General features: G+C 41.4%; 2 protein-coding genes across 3 annotated transcripts in view; one reads left to right on the top strand and one right to left on the bottom strand.

Annotated features, from left to right (window-relative positions):
- Positions 1–3335: 3335 nt before the first annotated feature.
- On the top strand, positions 3336–8507 carry LOC137789723 (abl interactor 1-like). Its single transcript, XM_068583485.1, has 6 exons — positions 3336–3364; positions 6126–6300; positions 6488–6655; positions 7135–7318; positions 7497–7569; positions 7895–8507. Exons 1-6 carry the CDS (start codon positions 3336–3338, stop codon positions 8505–8507), a joined length of 1242 nt encoding a protein of 413 aa, XP_068439586.1.
- A 4273-nt stretch (positions 8508–12780) lies between these two features.
- The window catches only part of mpp2b (MAGUK p55 scaffold protein 2b), a 33357-nt gene continuing 23975 nt past the window's right edge, over positions 12781–22162 (bottom strand). For both annotated transcript variants that reach the window (XM_068583559.1, XM_068583560.1), the window contains 10 exons: positions 21508–21660; positions 21061–21216; positions 20106–20333; positions 17047–17178; positions 16841–16943; positions 15737–15805; positions 15494–15655; positions 14972–15174; positions 14510–14638; positions 12781–14117 (listed from right to left, as the gene is read on the bottom strand). In XM_068583559.1, coding sequence (XP_068439660.1) covers positions 13941–14117; positions 14510–14638; positions 14972–15174; positions 15494–15655; positions 15737–15805; positions 16841–16943; positions 17047–17178; positions 20106–20333; positions 21061–21216; positions 21508–21660 — 1512 coding nt within the window. In that variant the 3' untranslated portion in view covers positions 12781–13940. The remainder of the gene's footprint in view (positions 14118–14509; positions 14639–14971; positions 15175–15493; positions 15656–15736; positions 15806–16840; positions 16944–17046; positions 17179–20105; positions 20334–21060; positions 21217–21507; positions 21661–22162) is intronic.

The following is a 22162-nucleotide window of genomic DNA, read 5'->3' as shown; positions in this document are numbered from 1 at the left end:
TGCTTTATTCTGCCATGTCCAGGGCATTGATACAAAACTCAACTGCTTCTGTTGGTACCAAGCAGCTGATCATTCACCCGGCCTTGGACCCTGACTGGACTTGAGTGATTCCTGGAATGAGTTACACTTTGCAACCATTTTAAATCCACTGAAAATATGTGACTGGTTTGTTTCATCTTGTTCAGTAACCTTTTCTTCAAATAATACCATATTTACATATATATTTAAGAGCAATAACATCACATAGAAATCAGAACATATACAATCAGAACTTTAAATGATTACCCTCGACATTATTACACTGTCTATTTGAGTTTTGTGGTAGAAGATGCAAATGTAATTCCTATTAGCAGACCTCCCGTATTCAAGACCACTCTCTGATTGTGTTACAGCCAAAAAACTAACCCCGAGTCATCGTCAAATCTCAAGTGGGAACTGTGTTGAGTTTGAAAATATTGAGGAAATTTGAAGATTTTTGAGCGGTGGAAGAAAACAAGGTCGTTGGTTTTTCAGCTGCATGAAGCGATTCAGGACGACAAAGAGACTGAATGAGGCCGTAAAACAAGATAAAGTTCAAAATAGTGATGGAATATTGCACAGAGATTGGATCATAAATCTTTATGACTTAAATAGCTAAAACACTTTCTCAGTAAGAGTTTGGCTTGACGTGTGAATGGATGACATTTCTTTTCTTTTTTACAACAATCAACACGTCTTGTGTTTCACATTTGGAGCTCATATTCCTGCTTCGTGTGAAGGTATTTGGCGTGTTGATTTATAGTTGGAGGTAAAAGTCATGAGTTAATCAAATCATCTTTTAACCTTGATATAGTCACAATCAATTAATACGTATCTCTTCATAATAATATAACCCTTATCATTCAACAACGGTTTATGGGAACCGTTATTGGGATTCTCATCTCAAACCGAATGCCTTTGATGGTGAAAGGAATGGTGTTGATAAGAAGTTTTCCTCTGGAACAGACACATTTTAATGATGCTGACATTTGACTTTGAAGTGCTCATGGGAACTTAGTCGAACTTCCACAAGGTTGAACCCATTATGATTGCTTGCAACACACCAATTGCTAAAGATAACCAACGCCTGTGTGTGTGTGAGTGTGAGTGTGTGTGTGTTTGTGTGTTATTTCCTATTGAAATAACACTGACTTGATCTGAACTCTTGTTTGTCGGGTCAAGGCAGAGGGAGTCATTACCACCTCACAATGAGACAGCGATAGCTGTTACATGAATACTTCAGGGTCACCGTGGATATAGCATCAGCTCACAGGATTAAAATCTCCCCACACCGAGCAGAGATCTGCCTCGATCGGTGACAGAGGAGTCATCCTGTCGAGTCATGTAGCAGATATCTTTAAAGAGATAACAGATATCTCAAAAACATCATCAATGTTCTTGTGTCTCAACATGTGAGGCACCTGGAGCGGGCTGGTTACTTATTAACGGAGGACATCCTAACCGCGCCGATAGGGATGGATGGAGCGGTGATAATGCAGCGGCGGCCCTGTAAAGGTGCGGCATGGCGTCTTGTCATAACAGTGTGAAGCCAGAAAAAGGCAATGTGCATTGAGAAAAATGTCAGAGAGCCATACTTTTGTTAAAAAAAGGAGTATATCACACGCTTTTTACTCTGTATTTCATAGCCGGTGGCTTAAAAAAAGTTTGAGAAAAGGGCAGCAGGTGCCTGCAGACTATTTTGAATTGAGTTCACGGTGTGTGTGTGTGTGTGTGTGTGTGTGTGTGTGTGTGTGTGTGTGTGTGTGTGTGTGTGTGTGTGTGTGTGTGTGTGTGTGCGTGTGTGTGTGTGTGCAGAGCGTTAACTGCTGCCTTATTTTGTGACTTTGTGTGTGTGTTTTTCTGTGTGTGTGTGTGCGCGTGTGTGTGTGTGTGTGTGGTGACCTGACAATGTAGTCTCCGGCACAATAATTGAATTTGGCTTTTCCTTTAATAGAAGTCTGTGAGGTGTGGAGAGGTTGTGATAGAGCCAGAACATCCAATCTCCACAAACAGGCTTATGTTGCACACCATTGGACATGGATGCTGCAGTGTGTGTGTGTGTGTGTGTGTGTGTGTGTGTGTGTGTGTGTGTGTGTGTGTGTGTGTGTGTGTGTACACCATGGAGTGTAAGATGACATTTTAACTCTTTCCGTCGTTCCTTCACCAACATTTGGAATAACTTCAAAATATCAATCAAATATCATTCCAGTCCAGGAGATCACTCTGAAAGTGTCTTCGGTTCATAATACAAAAATACAAAGTAAGATTTAAAACCATAATTTGCAGGAGGCGGCCATCGAGGGACATTGTGGAATCAACAACTGCAAACATCTGTCCTGTATGAGGAAATTGTTTCATCGTCGGCTAAATCATGAAGCATAAATCTTAAAGCCATAAGCTGACTGTGCGAAGTTCACAATGTTGTTATAATTTAAGTTAAAACTGAATAATTGTTGTGTCATCTTGTTTGTTAAGATAACAAATTAAATTCCCAAACATATTAAACAGGGTCTGGTTTGATATGGATATTAAAGGACCTGGTGGTGTTTTTTGTTGTTGTTGTTGTTTTTACCACGAGCAACACTATGAAGACGTTTTTTATTAGAACTCAGTGTTGACAATTATATCCCAATGAAACAGCTTCAATTTTTATTTGTATTTTTGTCTTGACATGCAGGGAAGTAGCAAAGATTGGACGGGCAATCATTTTTTCCAATCATTTCATTTTTCATCCAATCATTTCATTCAAATAAAATAATTGGGCTCATTACAGTCCTGTGACAGACACAGTTACTCGATAATTTGATGTATTTCAGTACTGATTGTTTTCAGAATACAATGTAAAGTACAAAGAAATATGTTTTTGACACTGTTATGGCGTAAGCACAATACCCGGACACTGAATCTGAAGGATACTGAAGCTGAAGCAGCTAAATGGAAGTTAGACCATCTACTAAATCATAACTTTATTTCAGGGTAAATTCACGTTTCACAGCTTGTAACCTTGGCTGGTTTCACACTTGGAAAGTTTGTCCGCGTAAACAAGAACACATAACAGAAGTGCGCTGTGCTCATGTCCTGACTGATGGTAGATCAGCTAATGCAGCTAATCTGTGATCTTTTCAGATGGTTCAGGATAAACATACAAAATGTGTTTATTCATGAATACTTTATACAAACGTGACCTTTCCAAATGCTGGAATTCCAGAGGATTAAAAAGTGCATCATCAGTGCTAGTGTGGAGTAATGACTAAACGGGTAATTGAGGGTTACAAAACCGTGGATGCGTATTTGAGGCTCAGAAAGAAAATGACATAATGTCTGAGGTCCCCGAGAGGGCAGGAAGGTAAGTATGAGTGTTGTCCCTCTCCTCAGCTGCAGTCTCCTGTGTCTCCACAGTCTATCATATCATTAGGCCATTTCTGTTGTCTAAGTCTAGTGTGTAGTGTGTTACTAGCTGCAATAAATCATGCAAGACTAACAGCTATTTGTCATCACACAAGGCCACACGATGCAACACACGCAATACAGAACACACATAAATATAGTTGTAGGGTTTATTCAACTCAAGCAAAAAGCAACACAGAGCCATCGTTATTACAGCAGTAATCAGTACCATCACTGTGAACAGTAAACCTCTATTTGCAATCAATCCTTTCTTTCCACACAAATTACATGGAGGTTGAATTATTTGTATACTAACATTATATGACTCCATATTGTGCTGAACACAGAGAAAAGGGTTCAAATGGAAAACAGTCATCCATAATCTCTTATCAGTAGATAATGATCTTGATGACTTTGTAACATAAGCTCCAACTAACTGATAACAGTGCAGACAGATGTTACACTATCAATCATATCAAACATAACAAAAGTTTGAACTAGTTTCAAAGGAGGACTGACGCATGTGAACAATAATCAGATCCTGAAGAGAACATTAGCTAATTATTGTTAACATCATTTGTACATTAGTGCAATTTCTTATCAGTTTTAATTGGATAATTCAAAGATTGCATTTAATAGACTTGAATAAATTAAATAATGTTACCGAAGAAGGATAAAAACATGAAGATAGATTCAAAAGTAGAAGAGTCGACAGCCATGCAAACGGCCCTGTGAACCTGCTAAATGCTAATATGAGCATGCTAACCTCCTCACATAAAACTGTTTAGCCGGTGATGTTGACAACGTATACTCAATGTGTGAGCATGCTAACATTTGCTAATTAGCACTAAACACAACGTACTTCTGAGACTCACGGGAACGTCATCAGTTTGCTGTTAGAATTGGAAATATAAATGATTTTTACCTGATGATGGAGTTTGATGAGGATCACCAGAGTTATGCAGTGCTTGTCTGCACCAAAGATATTTCACAAAATAAGTGAAAAGTCCAAGCTTCTCGTGGCGTTCGATGAAAGCTGAGGGATCACCAAAGACTCATTTCCTGTCATCACTTCACTGTCAAAAATCAAAGACATAAAATCACCATAAAAATATAGAGCTGAGGTCAGTGTACACAAGGCCGCAACATTAAACAGTGAAGTGGGCCTTTGTCTTCAGTCACCTGATGATCGCTAAACTGTATACAAATAAAATGTTATTGTGGTTTGTCACATGCCTCAATGAGGTGAAAGCGTCCTGTTGAACCGGCACATGGTGAATCATGTGCACCAATCAGATGTATCAGACTGGATTGTGAGCATGTAAGCCAACAGAAACCTCTTTAAAACCTGGAGTTGGGCCACCGTGAACTTCTGCATCCATGCAAACACAATCAAGGATGTTGGGTAATTTAAGTTGTTTATACGCCAACAGGATGTCCTGAACAATACAGTGTATTTTGACTTTGGCTGAGCATTTTGTCATCACGAAACCGCTTTAGAAGTGAAACATGATCCCGTCCTGCTGGTTCTGACTTAATCTCATGCTGAAATTTATTTTTACAAGCGTGTTTCTCCGTGCTCGGATTATACTGTCTGGCAGAATTTATCCTCATCATCATTATCATCATCATCATCATCATCAGCATCCATAATACAGAGGATGGAGAAACAGGGTTGTTTGTCCCACATTGTACTTTCATTAAAATCCTTCAAAAACTGCAACAGATTCTCTTTCAATCTGTATTTAAAGCCTGAAGTGTGATGTGGGAATGGATGGACCTTACTCTCCTTCATTAAGCTTATTCTGTTCAGAAGATGTGGACGGTCAAATACGCCTTGTGCAGTTTCATTTTATGGGGAGGAAATAAAAGGCACCCTTACAAATTAATTAAAAACCTCTTATATGATTGAAATGCAACACGTCTCCAACAGAACATGAACAAAACAAATGTTTCTGAAAGTGTGTGTTTTTAATGTAATAAAACTCAACTCCTTCTTATGCCAGTCACTCACTCTGTTACATGTGGCAACAAACCCTGAGGTGAATGTGATAAACATCCCCTCGCTAACACCCACATTTATGAAAATGTCCATCTAACATATAGCTCTCTGTTCATACTTATTAATGTTAACCATTGTTTTGCCAAAAATAAAAAAATAATTGTGTGAATGCTTTGAACAAAATTAGAAAATAGCTGTCTATTTACATTCAAACGCTCAAAGTTCTCTCACTGCAAAGTGTCTTACTCCTGAAATAACCCTGTCAATGACCTCTGACGCTAGTTCGTGAACCTGCGTTTCAACATGTGCGACAGCGCCCTCCAGCGGTTCAACAGGCCCCAGGCCCTCCAGAGGCGCTTTAGCTCTGCTCTGCACTGACCTCTAGCGGGATTTACAAATAACACACGTTGGAGATGTGACAAACACCTGATATTACAATATCATCTAAAGTAAAGTGATTAAGAACAATCCATAAAAGTATTGCGTCTGCGACACTATTTAAAATATGTATAAATCAGGTGCATGGTGGATGCTTGAGGGTCATCCGCCTCAGTGGCACCTGGCGCTGCGCCCTGCCCTCAGACAGCTGCTCTGAAATCTTTCCCCTGCGGTAATTCCGCGTTCACCGCCGACAGAGCAACTCCCCGCCGTGCCCCGCGGTTGCCAAACAAGGTTTACGTCCTCCTCAAGTAGCGAGTATCTTTTTTTAAATTTTTTATTTGAAAGGCTTTGTGAGCAGGCAGCGCCAAATGGGAGAAATGACGGAACAAAGTAACTTTTCTGAAGTTATTACCCGGATATTTAAAGAAGCGCCCGCTGCCAGGAAGGATCTGGTCGATAACCACAGCAACCTCCTCCGCGTCGCAGATTACTGCGAGAGCAATTTTCTCCAGGTGAGTTATGCTCATTGAACAAATAGTGCCCTTTAAAAGCATATCTATGACATAGTTTTAGATAGTTTCAGATACCTGACATCAACATAGTGCTGTAAAAAAGTAAAACTATATATATATATATATATATATATATATATATATATATATATATATATATATATATATATATATATATATTGTTCAGGCAGAGGATTCATCCAAGGCTATCGAGGAGGCCAAGGGCTTGGCTGCCCAGGCTCTGGCCAGTGTGTCGTACCAGATCAACAGTCTGGCCACCAGCCTGCTGAGGCTGCTGGACTCTCAGGCCATGCAGATCACAGACATGACGTCCTCAGTCAACCTGCTGTCACTGGTGAGTAGCACACTGCACCTTAAATACACCTGAGGTCTGTCCAATGGAGGGATGTGACCCTCACCCCCACAGCTGGCAACAAAACTATCATAGTGTGTAGAAGGTTGGGCCATTCAGCTCTCGGTTTGTCCGAATGAGAATAAATAAATAAATAAAAGTTGTATTCGCTGTGCAAAGTGACATGTTTAATTTAAAATGACAAAGGTTTTTTTAATATAAATCAGTGATCTGCTTTTGGTTTGCATGACCTTCAGGAGCTCGAACTAGAATAAAAATACCTCGTCTTACTGTTGGTTGCATAGTTGGGAAGCACGAAGCGTGCAAGTTGCAGCATTCGTTCAACCTGCAGGTCCTTTCAGGCCCCCTGTGGTCAGTGTGGTCGCCATCCCTTTGATTGATATTGAGAGAAGAAATGCATTCTTGAGCGGACAAGTGGTGTGAAAGTCGAGTTCTTGTGTCCACGCTGTGCTCTGGTCCAGACTGCTGCTGTCCACATCGAGACGGTAGCCAGGAGAGAGATTGGTGCTTTTACTACCCCCAAAAACAGGAGCCGCTCCAAGCTTATGACCCCACCGACTTCAGGCAAGGAGGCCCAGCGCGGCTACACCAGAGTGCCAATATCATACTCCATCTGGGACTCCACTGGCCACTGCTTTGAGGTACATTTGAAACTAAATTGAAAGACTGAATTGAACGCAGCGTTCGAGTGCACACACCTTTCATTATTTCCCATTTCATCACGGCTGCAGAGCACAATGCATCTTGATGTCTTGGGCTGCCTGCAGTGTCGAGATGCTTTTTTCATCCTCCATTCATCTTCCCCCCCCCTCCCCCCCTCCACAGCTCGCTGAGCAGCAGCCCAGACCGAGAGCAGACACCTCAGAGAGCATTCACTCCACTGCAGACTACATGGTGTACGTAGATAGTCCTCCTTTTCCCTGTTATTAGCAACACTACAATGAACCACGGCACTGCGATACTGATTATTATACTAGGGGCGTAACACGACCTGTAGACATTATGATCAAGTCTGAAAGGTTACTCTAATATGGACTAAAAAATCAGTTTAGGAAAAATGCAAAAATCACTTCTAAAGCACACTAATAACATGTTGTATTTCTTTAGTTAGTCAGGACAAATAACATGTTTCCAACATGTGTAACTATTCCTTTAAGAAACGGAAGCTGTGTCACTCTCAGGATGTCATGAGCGTACTGAAGGTGTATTTTGTGTATGCAGATCCAGTCTTGGCATCGCTGTGCCTCCACCGTCAGTCCCCACCTTGCGAACCGCCTCCAACCCCGTCGACGACGGCCCGCCTCCCCCGCCTCCTCCGACTGCCTATTTGGACCCCAATATGCCCACAGACGGTGGCCACCCTCCTCCTCCGCCCTTCTCGACCTCTCCCACAGGTCTGCCCCCACCTCCCCCTCCACCGCCAAACTGTCCGTCAAATGGCTCTTACCCGCCTCCTCCGCCTCCAGCATCAGGATCTGCATCCCCTCTTCCTCCTCCACCACCACCACCCCCCCTTCAGACTGGCACCTTTGGTATGGTACCACCACCACCACCACCACCACCACCGCCTCCAGTGTCGGGAGGTGCACCCCCTCCTCCTCCACCACTACCACCCTCTCTTCAGACTGGCACCTCTGGTATGGTACCACCACCACCACCACCACCGCCTCCAGTATCAGGAGGTGCACCCCCTCCTCCTCCACCACTACCACCCTCCCTTCAGACTGGCACCTCTGGTATGGTACCACCACCACCACCACCACCACCTCCAGTATCAGGAGGTGCACCTCCTCCACCTCCTCCTCCTCCTCCTCTACCACCTCTCCTACGCTAATGAACATTATGTTGTTGCATGATGTTGTTCTTACTCAGAGGCATGCTGGGTTTTGCCATTAGATGTGTAAAACATGTACAGCTGCATGGAAATGTTTTCGGCCCCCAGAGATCCATGGTCAGCCCAAATAAAAACACCTTGAATAAGTGTGTGTAGTGGTTTAACTTTGAGCTGTTTCTCGTGTGTTAAACGGCTCACTGTGAGCCTCAAATCATATTCTTCTCCGGGACAGAAAATCCTCCTTCAAAGTGAAACATGGAGATACCTCCAACAGGTTTCGACAACACCTTGACAGCATTCCGCAGGAACAAGCTGAAACAGGGACCCTTGTGTTTCCCTGTCGTGTGATTGATTCCCCCCCCCAACCCCTCCTTTTTCCTTTTGGAGTTGTTTATCTCAGTGTATGTTAATCAGTAAAAGTCACGTCAGCAGCACGCGGCCTTTAGCCTACCGTTATTCTGCGGTGTGGTGAGAGCCGAGTCAATGATGATATGTTCTTTACGTCACTGGCTGTAACCTCGGTGAGTTCTGCTACTTCAAACAGGTCAATGAAGCTATAAAAATGTATGTAGCAAGTCAACCCTGTGCTTATCCGGCTCTGCTTGGCTTATACTTGAAGGTAAGCTTTGTTTTTAGCATCTAAGCAAAATTCAAAAAAAGTCAGAGATAGCTAATCTAAACTTGGTCAATAATTTTTTCGTTTTTGTTTTATATTTGATTTTGTCAAGTGAGGCCTGAAACAGTCTCATCATACGAGGCCCTGTCTTGTATATCTAGTAAATATGGAAAGGAAATGGCTTTTTACTGCTGATTACTTTTACTTTATCAACCCAGCTTCAAGTCTATTATCTTTCATGTGGCAACATGCCATAAACGCTACACATGCTGCACAGTCATAACTGAAATATATGTAGACAGAGTCTGCCTAGAGACTAATACTGTGTAAGTACTGTGTTGGATATACATTAATGATTATGCAGCTTTGCAGCAATGATAATATCTTTCTTAAAGATGTTTGTTAAAGCCTGTGTGATTTAAGGATAAGATAAAGAGCTACCTTTGACCTGTTGCAAAACAATGACAAACAGTAAAATAGTTCCAATCTTCTCGTTTGAAAAGAGGTCTGTCCTTTTCTTTTCCTCAGATGTGAAGCCATGGGGATTTTTTATCCAATGATTGAGTAAGTATTTCCTCAGATCAGTTTCTCTTGTTTGTAGCACATTGTGCGCATGCTGCTCATACTAGCTGTCCTTCATTCCAGGATCCCCATGTTGTGCGCTTGCATCGTTCTTTGGGTTTTTTGTTGCCATTTCACAAAGAAGCACAGTGAAGGCCGGCCGGCTAACGCTTCATCTGTGTACGTCATCCCAATATACGAGGAGCAGGTGGAAGAAGGAAACGAGGAAGTAATCGACATATATGAAGCGTATATTCAACCTTCTTGCAGAGAGCCTGCCATGTTCTGCTCAAGATACATCAGTCCACCCCCTGCATACATGGTACAGTGCTGTCTGCATCTTCTTATTTGTAATGTCATCATATTTCATGAGGATGATCTTGAAACTGATTGAGATTTCATCGTCAGCAGCCAAATTGCATCATCGCTAATTAAACGTCTCTGTTTCTATTTTGCAGGTCGACCCACCGTTCTTTCCAGACCCCCCACCGTCATACACAGATCCTCCAGGTTACTCAGAGCAACCCTGATCTTCCTCATCTTCCTCCACTTCAGACACCTCCGAGCTTCTTGTTATCACAGGCCAGGTCCGGGGAGTCAAGTATGAGTCAATACCATGCCGACATTGTGAAAAGAGGGTTAGATATTATTTCAAAACATGTGGTTGTAAATCAGCTTTTGTAAAGCTGTACGCATGGGACATTTAAGATTGTGAAGTTGTAGAGCTTTTTAAATTTCAGCCTGACTTTTAAACTGAAATCGGGGCCAAAATGTGCAATACAAATTATTAATTATGAAATGCACTTTCTGCTTTGATATGTACCCAGAATGCAACAGGAACTCCAGTTGATATTTTTTAACTCGTCTCTTCTTGAACATTATGCAAAGTTTTGGCTAAACTTTACAAACTATGTTTTTTATTTTATTTAACAAAATCTAAATCTTTTTGACCCTAGTAACCTTTAGTGCATATATGTAAGAAAAGTTTAATTTGGGATAATCTACCTGGAAGCAATCCGCTTGATGGAAAGCAGAATCTTTTTATGATTAGAACATTCCAGCTAAAACGTTTTGTCTAAAAGATAAAATATTGAGTCCCTTATTTTTTACATGTTTTAATACTTTGGTTACTTTTTTTGTATGTAATTTACAAAATAAATCTATACTTGTGAATAAAGTCAAAGTAAAAGCAATAGTGTTAAGTTAGGTGTTCAGAAAAGCAAAGTAAGATGTAATTCAGGTCTCATAGTTCTGTGTATTCAGCCGTCAACAGAACAAGAGGCTTATGATGGACCCCTGAGGAATGACATCAGTGTTGGTTTGCTGCAATAAGTAGCAATCTTTCATCAATTCATCATTTTGTGATTGAATACACAAGAAATATACAAGACACACGAGCACACCTTGAAGTCCTGTGTCTTTAAAAAAGACAATAATGCTGTAAAAGCTCCTCCGATGTGCACTTCCCTTATATTGACACATAAACTTTTGATAGCAATCCAGAGGGCAGGAAAGTGTCTGTATGTTTTGGATTCTCCAATAAGGTAAGGACTCGTCCCACTGTAATGTAACGATCCACGGATCTTCTAATTCAATATCATCATGCTAACACATGTTAGAATTATGTGAATTATATTGTATTTCCTTCATATAAAGCGGTAATGAGCAAATCATTTATAAGATGAAGGTCCACTGTCAGTTGTTAAACTCAGACGGTATAAAGTCAAACTGCATGCTGGTCATGAATGCTACCTGTTAAACTCTTACTCCTCATTTGACTCATCAGTCGTTCTTTCACTGCACATACTGTACAACTTGAATAATATTTCAGAACAGATAAATAATAATAAAAGTGAATTTCTCACATAATTCTATTGTTTTTCATCTCCACCGCCTCACTTCCCTCACAGTAATGTCAGCAATTTGACATTAATTCCAACCATGACTGAGGTAGTGAATATCTTCCAATATCTGTAAGTAATGCGAACTAATAAAGCCAAGACTTATCCTACCATACAGAAAGGGACTTTTTGACTTGTGAAATGATGGAAATGTGCTCCTAGATTCCCAGCCCTGGTGGTGTCCATAGCCGTGGTTCTCCTCTGCTTCTATCTGCACGCAAAAAAGAAACGAGCAGCGTATGACGTCACTATACCAACGCCGCAAGATGCCAGCTCATCTTCAGTGCTCTGTACGATTTCTCGCCGTGAACGTCGGGCAGACGGGGCCAGAGATCGTGACAGATTCCCTCCTCCGTACAGCACTGTGGATCCCCCACCACCATACTTCCTGGTGTGTTCGCCCTCCACCCACAGTCACTGCACACTGATTCAAACTGATTTAGACCGCTTGTCTATTATTCATTAAGCTTTGTAACATGTAGGAGCACCTTAAATGTCCCCGAAAAAACACTTGTTAAAGGTATACAGAGGTGTACTTAAATATGCTTTATTGCTGGAGAAAACATTAAAGATTGCTCTCTTGAGACATGAGCATGTATCCATCTTATCTTTTTCCCCCCCAATATGAACTATTTCCTTAACACTGAAAAGTGCTCGATGCATTGCTGTATCATTATATGATTTGAATTATTAAGGAAAAGACACTATAACCATGATTTTGTTTAAACTGTGTTACAGTAATATTTTACTTCTCTTTCTTTCATGCAGTTTGACCCCAAGCTGACGAGCGTTTGGCCAGGCTGCTCGCCACCCGCCTACGAGATGTATCCCATAACGCTGCCGCTGGCATCTCATCGCTGGACCACATCCTCTGGACCTCTGCACCCGACCCCACAATCCTCCCCCAGCACCCAAAACCACCCACAGCCACCACCAACAGGCGCCACCAGACAGCACCGGTTACGATCCCTTTGACCTGACAGCTAACATTGACAAACCTTCTGTTGTATGGAGTACAATACTATTGTCATTTCTTTTACGCTGTGATTTTAAAATAAATACTAATACTTATTAATACTATCCGTGGAGCGGACAGACATATTCTAAATTATTGTACATTTTGTATGAACATTAAACCGACAGTGTAGTTTTCTACACGACAGCAGAATAATCAAAGCACCACGTGTTTCTCGATGTTATACTATATACTCTTTATTACAATACAGTACTTACAAGTTTGAGGGAAATAAATAAATATTTAATGAGTTGCCAGTATTATTTTTCTCTAAATTCTAAGAAGGAACATGTACAGTGATAAAAGTTTCCTTGGCTTTTGAACCATGTTAAGGCAAAAGTAAGTATGAATATAAAGCCACTGATAAAAAAATGGACTCTTTGTACAACAAAAACAACAACAAAAAAGTGACAACTTCCATTAATTGTCCAACCTGTAATGTTAAATAACTTGTGTGTCTTCGTTATACAATCAGTGCATACTGTAGTCTTCTTCAGTTATATTCTTCGTCATTGTTTTGTTGTTGTTCTCAGTGCTACAAAGACAACAACCAGATCGAGCCGGCAGTCGGCCACTGGGATCCATTCTCACTGTCAAACAAACCCGACGCTTTTACCAGCACAGGAAAACAAATGTCAAATGTAATCGACATTAAAACAGAAACGAAACAAATCGAGACTGCAAATCAACGCAGAATGTGCTAATGTAGAGTAAATGTATTGCAAGTATATGGTTTTCTATAAAATGATCTATTGCTGTTTGTTTTTCAAATTGTGGTGACATAAGATAAAGCACACTTAAGAGCACATACAATCGTATGATCAAATGGTGAAATATTGAGTTTTTATCACAAACGTTTGGTATCTTTCCTTCACAAATGTGTCCTACCGACTCAATGTAAACATTACACTACATAACGTAGGAAAGGCTAAAAAGTTCAATATCCTTTAACGAAACCCTTCAATAGAGCACTGTAATCATTTTCTTTACTCTAAGTCTATTTTCACGTATATTTTAACATACACACACTCACTCACACTATTGCACTAAACCTCATAATCAACTCTAAATCCTTCTGAACAAATATCAATAAAGTTATCCCAATCCTGACAAATAAGGTACAGCTTGACATTGGGCTCAACAGAGGAACACTAAGTTTGTACAAAAACACTCTACATGACATGGAATGGCTGGTCTTTTGCACTGAATCGTGATTCACTACAGACTTCCACCAGCAAGATCTGCACCGACGGTTGGACACGGCTCCTCTGGAGCCGCCAACCATCCTCTGACCTTCGACCTGTGGACCTGGCTCCTTGCTGGGAAGCTCTTGGTGACTTTCAGAAGACCCAGCTGACAGGAACCCACTGCTGCTCCGTTGACAGTTTGTCCAGTGCCGACCGTAGACTTCGAAACGCCGCTTCCAGGCCGTCGTTTATGATGCAGAGATCAAAGTAATGTCCATAGGCTCGCTTAATGCGCTCGCTCTCGTCCACCGTCCTCTTTAATTCAGAGTCCTGTAGGGAGTATCTCAGGGGTAGGAGATTAGGAGAAAATAAATACAATGAGCAGGCAATTACTTGAATGGCAGAACAGAGTAAACACTGAAAGCTGGTGCGGAACAGAAATCAAATTAGTTTCAACTTTCCTGTTTGCTATGCTGAGAAAATCAAAACACATTAGTTATTCCAATTACCAATACAATATATTTCATGCGATGCATTTCAGTCAAACTAATTTAGAGTACAACTGTTTGGTTGATTCTAATGGGAGGACCACTGACTTTTAAAGAGACATCAATCTCTAATGTGGAATTTGTTTATTTAAACTCAGTGTTTATAGAATGACTGTATTTGTCACAGTATAACATGAATGGGTTTTTAAAGCCTGTAAGAAAACACACACTTACCGTTAACTGTTTGGTAACAACTCCTGACTCAATTGCTGACTTATTCATAGCTTTGAGAACCTCAAAATCCGGGGCTTCAATGAAAACAACATAGGGCAGGAACTCTGACGTCCGCAGGACTTTCAGGGCCTTCAGAGAAAAACATTTACGATCACTGCATCACTGCACAGCAAGCAATGGGAATGAAACACATACGTGATTACTACGTTGGGAATGTGTTTTAAATGCAATGGCAGTATCCCAATCTAACAATTATATCAAGCTAATGTGTGCAAATAAAATAAGCTGAGCGTTTTCAGCAAATTATGTTGATCATGAAGAGATCCTTTATGATGAACATTGATGGTGTGCTTAGCCTGAAATGACTTCAGTAGCAACAAGCTGTACATAAACATTTTGATTACTGGTGATTGGAAACACAACAATAATTGATGTTTAGATGAACAGAGGAACTGAATCTACCTGTGGGTTGACGTCCAGGATGCAGATCTTTCCAGTTTCTATCACCTCGTGTATAGAGTTGATCTTCGTGCCATACAGGTTCCCGTCATACTCGCCATGCTCCAAGAAACGAGCATTTTTGATGTCGCACTCCATCTCGCTGCGGGTCATGAAGGAGTACATTTGGCCATCCCTCTCATCCACCTTTGGTTTTCTGCAGGTGACTGGAAGATAAAGAAAAAGAAGATGAAATAGATCATTTTCACAGCGCAGATACAGACACTAAAATACAAGGATTAAATCGCAACAAAGGAAAAAATATAATAACCCAATATTTGTATATAAAAAAACAAACATAAAAATCGAGAGACACGATAATAAACTAAGATGACAAATAAATAAATTAACTGAAGCAAAAAACTGTAAAATGACAACAGTAACAAAGCATGCAACAAATACTGGAAGAACGACATGAATGTAAATGCAAGATGGAGTTTGTGTCGCTGCATATGTTTTAGTGAGATGATGAATGGCTGCACTCACAGGGGATGGTGGTGCCATACCGCTGGGGATCAGACACCAGCAGCTTGTTTTTCAGACTGCGACGGCCAACCCCCTGTGCACCAATCAGAACCAGCGTCTTCCTCCTGAAGGGCGGGACCTTGGCAACCTCTTCATATATCCGCAGCTCGTGGCGATCAAATTCTAGTCAGAAACTAGTAATTAGGGAGATTTATAGAATAAAAAGAAAAGGCTGTGACATTATACTTTTGTGAGGTGGGTTACCTGCATTCTTGGTAGTCAAATACATCATCTTTTTTTTCTTCTTACCACCCATCCCAGCACATAGAGGACCTGAGAAAGACAGCAACAAAAAACTCAATCAAACTTCCAACCCAAAGTCAAAATGATGTACCATCAAGGGGAATGTCAGATGCACTGCAGGGTCATAAATCCAAACTCTTTGGAGATTTAGAGAATCAATACCACTAGGTGGCACCGTGCACCAATTTCTATCAGTCTATGCAACCAGTCTGCTGCCAGAGAACACCTGTGACAAGGCGCTCTGCTGACCATTTGACAAATATTGGTAATCTATATTAATCTATAGAATGGATTATTTAGCCCGTTGGGCAGAATTTCTTATGAACAGCGACAAGAAAAGAAGCAAATATGAGATTAGTTGTTTATTTCCATGTTTGAAATCAAGCTATGCCAACTCATTTTGTTAGCACCTGACAGCTAAAGTGCTAAGTAATGACTTGTTTTTGAATGAATTGGACTGATAACAATTATTTGTATTTAAGCCAAGCTAGTTGGTATGCTATGCGAAAAGTGTGCTAGCAAACAGATGTGTCCTTCCCAGGCTGCAAGGGCAGTACAGTAGAGGTGTCATCTTCCTCTCCTCCACAAGTAAAGGGCATGCTGCTGGCTGTGACTCACCACCTGTTTTGTTGCCACTGAGGACTCTGGACAGAGCAGATCAATCTAAAGAGCAGAGCCTCTTTTCACCTCACGTCTCATAAGAGAAGAGACGATTATTGATCAGGTTTGTATTTACGGGCGTCTTATCGCCACTCCTCAATCAACTCTCCTCCTCGGGAGAGCTGTTTGTGAAGGTCAGACTGCAGCTTAATCACAAGCAGATTGGAATCTGGCTGCCTGAGTCACAGCGATGCTCATTACCAGTTCTCCAGTGCTCAGTGACAGAGTAACAGACTGGAGAGGTGAGGGGAGGATGAGCGGCCGGCGCCATAAGAAATGCTTGTATGGTACGGAGAGGAACAGATGTTGTCTTTGTTGCCGGTGTGTTTGTGCTGTGAGGAGTCTGTATCAAATCTGCATAATGAGGGGCTTCTCATCTCTGCTGCATGCTGCTGAGAGGTGTACCTGTGGTAGCAAGCTCCAGATCTCTCTTCACAAACGCTTTCCTCTTCTCCTCAAGCAGCTGGCTTGGAATTAGACCTGCACTGCCTCCCTCTATGTGACAGGCCTGTGAGGGCACATAAATAATGAGGTAACAAGCTAACAAGCAGGTGAATAAAACCCCTCAATTGATGCACAAAAATGTAGAATTTCTTGGACGTTGTACTGACCTGCCACCAATTCAGGTCCTCCTGGTTGAAAATCTGCAAAATGTGTCCACTGTTGAAGCTCAGCCCTGCTTCTTTACAAGGAATCAGGTTATCATGGGATGGGTCGTAGTCAAAGTGACACTTTACGAAAGCCTGAATGGATAAAGATGTTGAAGAGAGGGAAGGTGTCAGTAGAATTGCTGCAATGGATGTCAAAACAGACTGATTGAACGATACAGTTTTAATTGAATAAACAGACTGGGAATGAATATGAACGCTGCCTCTGGTGTGGAGTATGACCGGTACATGATGTGCAGTAGACAGTGGATAGCGTGAGTAAGTGTCCGGCACTAGGAAACAGCCTTGAGCACTTAAAGTCTACTCCATCTCTCAGCTCACTTTCCCGACATCAAGGCTTCATCTCAAACCAAACCCTGTATCCCAACCCCCACTGACAGGACAAGGAGAGAGACAGACAGATGGACAGAGAGAGAGAAAGAGAGAGAGACAGAGAGACAGACAAAATCTGTAGCCAAGGCAACCATCCCAGAGTTTGGTCTGTCAGAGTTTAGTCGCCGTGCGATGGCAGAGCTCAAGTCGTGAAACACTGACAGCTGGTTTACATTCAGAGAACTTTTGCGAACAATTCTTAAAATCGCAACTCTTCACACGGCACCACATCCTACACAGCACTTTACTGTGTGAGCAGCTAAATCACTTTTAAATATCTCTCACTGACACTCGCTATTAAAGTGTTCAAGTGGGCACTTACATATCCAGGGTTAATATCACAGAAAGGAAAAGTAAAGACTTGCACACTATGGTTTCACGATGCAAAGGTCTTTTCTGAGATATTCTGGAGAAACGTCTTCTTGCAGAAAAGTCTGCACTTTTTCAATTGTTCGAAAGAGCCTGACTCTTTTCAGTGAATAACCATAAGAAGTGTGTGGGTGTTAAGTTATCTCATATGAAAGTCATTTTAGATGATTTCTGCCAGATTGGCTGCTGCCATCAGGGAAAAAAACTGAATAGCTGCTCCTATATGTAAACCTGCAAATTCCACTTTTGGTATCGCTGACATGTGTTTACAAAGTTCCTCTACATGCTGAAGGAATTATCTTGGATAATATAAAGCCAAAAAATGTATGTACCAAGATGGTAACGCTACAAGCAACAAAATCATCAGACACTGCCAAGTGTTGAAGCGTTGCTGAAGAGCATCTTGGCGGAGTTATGCTCAGCAAAAACATGTGAACTTTGATTTGTAGCGCTTCATGAGCATCACAGCGGCACCAAGTGTCAGGCGTCCGTTTGTAGCTTCATGTCGCTTCCATTGAAAACGATTTGAAGCCTGTTGCTGTGTCGCTCATTGTGTGAACACAGCATCTACAGCCACGTGCTTTGAGCATAATGTGAATGCTGGTATGGCAACACACTCACAATGACAATGCTAATATTTGCTATCTAGTAATTAATACAAATAACCACAAAGGCTGATGGGATTGTCATTGGTTTTGCACGTAAACTGGTCATAAAGTAATGGACAAATTAATATCTGATGATGGCGGTAGAGAAAAAGCCTCCCAAAAATGTAACTAAAGTTATTACAATTCAACCAGCGGATTACATGAATGTGTAGACAAAACCATTTAGTTGTGAGAGACATTTTTTACTCAAAACCGGAGATGTCAATCGAGCTGGTGCTAGACGATAAGTAACGATCACCAAAGTCAGTCGGGGACAACGTCTGGGCACAAAGGATGTCAGGAAACATTTCAGTGTGATCAATCAATCAGTTGTTGAGGTTTTCTGTCTGGACAAAGTGGTCATCATCCTGTGAAAGCTTTCGACTTTTCACTTGTTTCATACATTTTAGACATTATCTTTTTAAAGCACTAATATGCTTCAAATACGTGTGCAGGTCTGTAAAAATCTCACATAAATAAACCCTCTCTCCATAATTTCCCTGTCGATTATGTTCCAGTATATTTTGGTTTCAAGTGAAAATAATTGATTTTGCATGGCTTCCTCAAAATCTAGTGTTCCTCTTCTCTACTTCTGAGACCAATCAGTCACAGAGCCTTGTGCCCAACACATCTCAATCTGCAAGGACTGCATCCTCCGATATGCTTCATCCTCCCATCCAGGCAACGTAACTCGTTTATGTCCCCTCATTTTAAACAATTTAAAAAAAAATTCAGCTGTTAAAACACTTTTGAGTAATTTCCTACAAATAATGGATCTCCATGCCTTTATATGAACCACTTATCCTCTTTATGGTCACAGGCAGGGTTTACCCTGGACAGGACGCCAGTCTCTATCAGGGCACAGACAACCATTCACACCTATGGGCTATTTAGAGTCAAATTAACCTAAGCTGCATGGAAGAACATGCAAACGTCACACTGAAGGACCACCCAGAATGGGATCCGAACCTTGGGGCTTTCTCGCTGTGAGGCGTCGGTGCTAGCTACTACACCACCGTGCAAGCCCAATGGATCTCCAACAAACTAAAATAATGTTTGTGAACTTTAAAACCACAGGAGAAAAGAACTATATAAAAAGGACAAGGACTCCTGTGTCATGAGCAGTCTGTAGTTCTTGGGTCTTTGTTCTTACGTACTTCAATTATTGATCCATTAAGTATGAGCAGAAAATGACCCTGCATTTGGATAAGCAGGTATTATAGCTACAGTAAATTGGCAAAGTCATCTACAAAATATATAGCTATAGAAATAGCTATATGATTATTGGCACAGCATACAAGGTTACAGACAGCAGAGAGAGTGCCAGGGAGAGCAGTGAGTGCTACTTACTTTCTAACTAATCAAAACCTTTGCACAATATATATTTCAGGATGGATGATCAGAAATGTGTTTTACTTTAAAAGAGGATGAGACTCAATGAGTCACTGAGACAAGCACAAACAGTAGATGAGCTATATGCATCAATGGTCATAAACAGATTTACATATATATATATATATATATATATATATATATATATATATATATATATATATATATATATATATATATATATATATATATTGTTTTGATGTGTATATCCCCCCAGCTGACCTGTCTTGGTGTGTGTGGCTCCTGGTAGCTGGGCAGGATCTTCAGCACCACACTGCCGCTGGCCTCCTTCAGCATCTCCTGGAGCACTTTCGGGTCGTTGCCCACCTCCTTGCCGTTCACCTCCTTGATGATGTCACCCACGTGGAGCAGACCTTGCTGGTCAATCATGCCACCGTGGAGGATCCTGGCTATCACCAGCTCGCCATTTTCCACTCGAAACGTCACTCCCTATGTACACAAAGTGAAAATACAATAATCAGTTGTTAAATAGGTTATCTTTACTCAAACAACACAAAACATATCTTAGATCGACACAAATTTTAACTCATCCGATCAATAAAAGTATTAATCTAATAAATTCATTAACAGTCTTTGCAATTAGTAGTTAAGCTGCAGGAATATCTTTGCTGGAATTAATGTAATGGCCACCAGATGCTGCCTGCAAAAAACTATTGCAACCTTTCCATTAAGAAGATAATTAGGCTTTTTGACAGTTCAATTAGTCAGTTGGTGCTCATGTTTGTCCCAGTCAGTTTTCACACATGCTATACAATTTGGACTTTGTGGCACCAGGAACTTTTTTCATTGTAAAGTGTGAAACATGTGAAAGGACAATCCAGAAACCAATGAGTGACTCCACTAACAGTTGGCAGAGAGTTGGTGCGACAAGTGAGACAATAATGCACCTTCAAAGTTATCACTGGTATTAATCAACAACATATCATGGTGCAGCGGATAACTCTCCCCTATGTAGTGCTGCAAAGCGGTTCAAATTGGACTTGTTTCTAATGTTAACAATGCTACAAAAAAAATCTCATTATACTGAGTGCATATGCTGCTTCTAAAACACTAATCATGCCATTAATTAAAGCATTTTATCTGCTCACAATTTACAGCTGGGCTCTATCTTGCCTCACTGATTAAAATGTGTTACGCATTCACTAAGTAGACTTACCAGGTGCTCACCGGACACCTTTCGGATGCCTACCATCCTGACTGCGTCTGGGGGAACAGGCTGGTTGTTGAGGGCTGCGTCCATGAAGGAACAGGGGCTGGGGGGAGGTGTCTCGTAGTTTTTGGACGCCACAGAATCATGAGTCTCCAGGAGGGACTGTGAGCAGAGCAGCAAGTGACACAAACACTGATGATGGCATTGATAAACACGTTTCTTTCCCCACTTGTGAGATGATGACTGGATTATGCTATACTGTCGAACAAGGTATTCTTGCTCTGGTCTGTGCAGAGCAATTGTCAGTCAGTGCATGGACTGAAAGAAATACTATAGCTCCATAGCAATCTAATCCATTCTTGCAACATGAATCATTAAGCATGAACATCACTTTGAAAATAAATCAATGAGTGACTGTTAATAAAAGCTACAGCATGCTGTGAGATGCAATACCTGGAAGTGAGGCTCCTGCAGGATGCGGACCAGCTCTTCCACTGCAAGGCTCCTGGTCGTGAGCGGGTTGAGCTCTGTGAGGATGTCCTGGACCAGCTCCACGTTGTTCTCCCTCACAGCCTCGAGCTTGGGCTCCTCAAACTGCTCATGGGCCTGGGATTTAATTAATTTAAAACCGATGTTAGTTACGGCAGGTTCCTTCTCCCAGCATCAGGGCCAGGAGCTCCTGATTCCCTGATTGGCCTCAACCTGTCTTTCAGAAACATAATCTTTGACGTTTAGTTCCTTTAGGGCACCTGCTCAGTGAGCAGTTGATGCACCTTGCTGAATTATCATTGCATGCTTTCTGACTTCTGCAGGACTGTTTATTTTTCCCTTCACATCGAAAAGGGGGCGATACAAACAGCAATCTGAAGCCCTGCTGAGAGCAACACAGACCGCTCTCATAAATCCTCAATGAAAGATACGAAAACCAAGAAAACTAAGCACAAACTTCGGTCTAATCTTGCACCCGGTAGTTTTTTTGGTATGATGCTGTGAAACATAAATATTTCAGGGTACATTCATTTTTCACTTTCTCCTCCTCTGCTGCCATGGACGCAGGGGTCTGTGGTTATTGGATATGGCTTCTACATCTCTGGCACCAGGTCACAGA

This window comes from Clinocottus analis, unplaced genomic scaffold, assembly GCF_023055335.1.
Source record: "Clinocottus analis isolate CAN_PGR_092001 unplaced genomic scaffold, fCliAna1.0.p SCAF_19, whole genome shotgun sequence".
Taxonomy (NCBI): domain Eukaryota; kingdom Metazoa; phylum Chordata; class Actinopteri; order Perciformes; family Cottidae; genus Clinocottus; species Clinocottus analis.
The sequence above is the reverse complement of the archived record's forward strand: the minus strand, read 5'-3'. Positions and strand labels throughout refer to the sequence as shown.